A 4543-nucleotide genomic window follows, 5' to 3' on the forward strand; every position below is an offset into this window, starting at 1 on the left:
TANATATATATATATATATATATATATATAGTATTACTATATAATATATATATATATATATATATATATATATATATATATATATATATATATATATATCCGGATATTTGCTTCTAGGCATCGCTTAAGAAAACAACGAAGATTCGTTTTTCATTCGTAAATTCACGAGACTATTAATGCCATTCTATTAATGCCATTATTAATGTGCATAATATTCCTTCCCAATTTATTTTTCTCCTGCTAATCGAGCTACACCGACCGACCGGACGCGATCCATAGCATAATATTTCTGGATTAGTCAGTTTAGATTAAATTCCACAACGCTCTAACGGCGCGAATAATATCCCGTTCGTGCGAGATCGACGATAATTTATAAACTTGCCGAGGTGCAGCCTAGAACTTTTAAGCGATGCACCATTTCTGGCTCAATCATGATATCGAAATTGTTCTGATTATTTATTGTAGGAATTTATTTATTCATATAGTTGCCTTACTTTACTGAGAATATGCTACTAACTCATAAAGTCAGAATACTAATAACCAATTCTGAACTTATTATGAAAGTGCTATAAGATTTATGCATCAAATCAAAGCACGTTCACTTCTTATCTAATGATTAGAATTTTATTAGATAATTATATATAATAAAGATAATTGATAGATAATTATATTAGCAAAGATAAGTTTTAGTTATCTGAAATTATAAATAAAATTTAAAAAGTGTATACATATAAATAGATTGCTAAGATTTGGTTACCAATGTACTTTGATTTTAAGCGAAACTTTAAACTCTCTCTATCTCGTTTCAAAAACCGAAAAAAGATAGGAACAAAGAGAGTTTTATTTTAATTTTAAACCTCGCTTAAAATTAAAATAACGTTGATACAAGTAATCCTAAGACATATATCTTGGCAAATAGAATTTCTTAGAACACCAAACACATTTGTTCATTTAATAATTATTAATTTAATTTTATACATTTTTTAAATATTTTTACTTTATTTTAAATGACATTGATTGCATTCGAAAACTTCATCCGAGTGCCCTAATGCATCATTTTATTTTTATCGTTCATTAGATGTAAAACAAAGATAAAACATACTCGAGCACTCGAGTGAAGTTTCTTATCCATCTGCTTTGCACAGATCTGACATGTAACTTTTGCAAATTGTAAATTTAAAAAAGCCATAATAATAAAATATTATAATGCATGAATGACTCTACGAAAGAATATCAACTAAGAAATATATGTATATTATTCCAGTGATGCAAAATTGGACAAAATCAAAAGGTATACATTAGTTTTATCAATCTTTATCAGACACGAGTGGAATACGAAACGATTTGTTCTGCTTGGCAGAATTTGTAATGAACGCGTAATGAAATATGTAACGATTGAGATACAAGCTAAATGTATGTATGAACCACATGAGATGCAAATATCGGGCAGTTGACCAATCTACAGCAATAAGCTACTTGCTCGATAGCGATAAACAGATCTTTAAATGATTGAAGGAGTACAATCGCCAATCAACGATTTACGCTCTTTTCTTTCATCAGAAAACGTGCAAAAATATCAATATAATAAAACTCACCCTATCTTGGTGATAAGCTTTCCGTGAACATGAAGGTATGAAGTAACAAACCGCTTGTTCACCTAACAAAAAAAATACAAAACTCTAAAACAAGATGTATAAATAAAATAATTATATATCATACTTATTAAAAATATATTAATAATAATTTTATCAGAACTATATATCAACACACCAGTATGTATATCAATAAGTTTTTAATAGGCTAATGTTCAAGGCAAATATTAATCATATAATTATCATTATTTATCGATTTTATATAAACAAAATTTTTTAATCATACACAGCAAAAGTTTTCAGATAATTCTACATTTGCTTAATAGATGCGTTGCATTTAAAGTACGAAAGATATACACTATAGAATTATAGCTTTCGAAACTGTTAGACAAATACGATGTCGCAGCAGAAATGGATACCTCGACACTCGTTAATTGCGATAACTCCTCCAAGTCGCTTGCGTGGGACAATCTTGCTTCGTTGGCCGCGCTCGTTGTACGTCGTACCCGCCTACCGTCACCTGGATGAATCCATGTCTCTCTCCTCAGTCCACCGCCGATAATGTTCGCACCTTCCTTTTCCTTCATCCTCGCTCGTTCCTTCGACTCCCTTTCTTCCTTCCGTTTACGTTCGATAGACTCGTACTAAGAATATTTCGTTTACTGAGAGAATACCTCTACCTATGTATACCTGATGCATTTACAATGCATCGTGTAATGGATGCAATGCATGATATAAACTGACGGTTATAATTATCGGTGTATGTTACATTTGCCGTTATATGCACATCTTCGCCATGTATATACAAGTGTAAAAGATACGAGTACTGCATGACGCTATGCATGGTGTCCCGTAACCAAATCTACCTAATTTACAGATTCGTCAGTGAGGATTTAATTCGAAATTTAATTATCATACTATTTATATATATAAAAAATATATAAATATGAATTAAATAATTTTATTAATTTCCGTTCAAAATTTTATTATTGGTGTAGATGAGACGATGGTAGCGGGACTCCTTTTATATAGTCAGCTAGGCATACAAAGAGTGTCCATCGGACAATGTTTGTATTCCTCATTTGTACAAATTCCCGCATCTATGATAAGTGCATGCTAACGAAATGTACAGAACTCTAGTAAAGATAAGAAAAGTCTCCAACTTGGATTTACAGCGAAGCATTTCTGGAAATTTAACGTTGGCTTTCTTACAAACAAGCACTCTCAAAAATGCTACAGGCATATCATTAACAGATATTGTGTTCTTGTGTGAATGTCTCCAGAAATATGTGGTGCCGCTCACCTTTTTATATTATTATTTTAAATATATTTCCTTTCTGTAATAGTGTTTTTAATCTTTTATTAAAGCTAACATTCGCATGAACGATTACTACAAAAAATAGCTATGCAGAAGTGTATTTAGCTAATATGGAGCAGATATATGCAAAATATTTAATGTCATGATATTAATTAAGTTGCAAAAGGCATTAATTCGCCACATTTGCTATCAAGAGTTATTAAAATGTAAAGATTCTAAGTGCACAAATGGATTGAAAAATCAAGGCTCTAAAAAGCGTAAAATAGAAAATCCAATATAACGAGCAATAAAATAATAAACAGATAAAAAAGCCTTGACCAAATAAATAATGAATGAACGTCTAGAGAGTTCACACCAAGTATCAAAATTTACTTACATAATGTAGATACTGGCGGCAAAAGAAAATCAAAATATTATTAACGTTAGTATAAATACAAACGGTTTAACAATACGTTTCATAAGTTCCTTTACCTTTTTTCTATTTTCATCGAAGAGCCCAATCAAACTTTCTCTGGCAGAATGAAAAGGATTGGACGCCATAAGAGATCGCATGTAATAATATACGGCATCTAACTTTCGTCTCTGAAAACACGAAAAAATATTTAAAAATATATTTATACATTAAATTATATTCATAATCACCATAAATTCATTCATATCACAAATGTAATTTCTAAATACATACTGCATAATGTGCCAGTAAGGCAAGTTGATTGTAAGGTCTGCCATTTTTAGGATTGATTTGCTGTGCTTTCAAGTACCACCTGTATAGAAAGAAATAGAGAAAAAAATTAAATCTAATATGTTGAGTTCTTAAAATTATTACTGTTGTATGAATGTGTGTGCGTGTGCGTGTGCGCGCGCGCGCGCGCGCGCGTGTGTGTGTGTGTGTGTGTGTTTTATGTGCAATAAACACTTACTGCCTAGATTTTCCATAATTGCTTGTTTCATTTGCTTGCTCCTTGTACCTCGCCAAGTCTCCCAAGAATAAAAATATCTTTTGAGCGCTAACTAAGGCCAAACCTAAGAGTCCAAGACCCTTAGGTAGACTTGATGATGCAAGAAACGCATCTAATTTGAACTGATACGTAGTCTCGAGAGTAGCCAATAAACTTTCCAGATAAGTGGTACCCTCATCAATGATATTTAACATTATCTGCTTGTAACGTTCTCGTCCTTCCGAGTTCTCTTTAGGCATTGCTTTTCGCAGCATCTCAATCAGATTATAAAACAATATCTTCCAAAAGTGTTGCTCAACATTCTCCGCTTGACAGAATTTGATATCAGTCTCGAGCAAGATCTTTAAGCTCTGTTGAAGAAAGTGTCGTATATATGAGACTCTATCCAAACGCGAGGTGAAGCCACCGGAACTTATTATCCATTGTAATTCCAGATCAGCACGTTCAATGTCCAATAAAAGACAATGATTCTTTGCTGAATGAAAACTAAAAAAATTTAATAGCATTTAAATATACACACACACACACACACACACACACACACACACACACACACACACACACACACACACACANANANANANATATATANATAAATAATAAAATAACTACTACGTACGTACGTACGTACGACGTACGTACGTACCGTACGTACGTACGGTACGTCTACTACT

At 32.1% G+C, this 4543-nt stretch overlaps 1 protein-coding gene across 1 annotated transcript in view; it reads right to left on the reverse strand.

Moving 5' to 3' along the window:
• The window catches only part of LOC105624640 (telomerase-binding protein EST1A), a 111645-nt gene that overhangs the window by 102273 nt on the left and 4829 nt on the right, over nt 1-4543 (reverse strand). Inside the window, 6 exon segments of the mRNA XM_012205997.1 lie at nt 1596-1657; nt 2012-2236; nt 3287-3298; nt 3382-3492; nt 3596-3674; nt 3831-4355. Coding sequence (XP_012061387.1) covers nt 1596-1657; nt 2012-2236; nt 3287-3298; nt 3382-3492; nt 3596-3674; nt 3831-4355 — 1014 coding nt within the window.

Source organism: Atta cephalotes (assembly GCF_000143395.1).
Source record: "Atta cephalotes unplaced genomic scaffold scaffold00084, whole genome shotgun sequence".
NCBI lineage: Eukaryota > Metazoa > Arthropoda > Insecta > Hymenoptera > Formicidae > Atta > Atta cephalotes.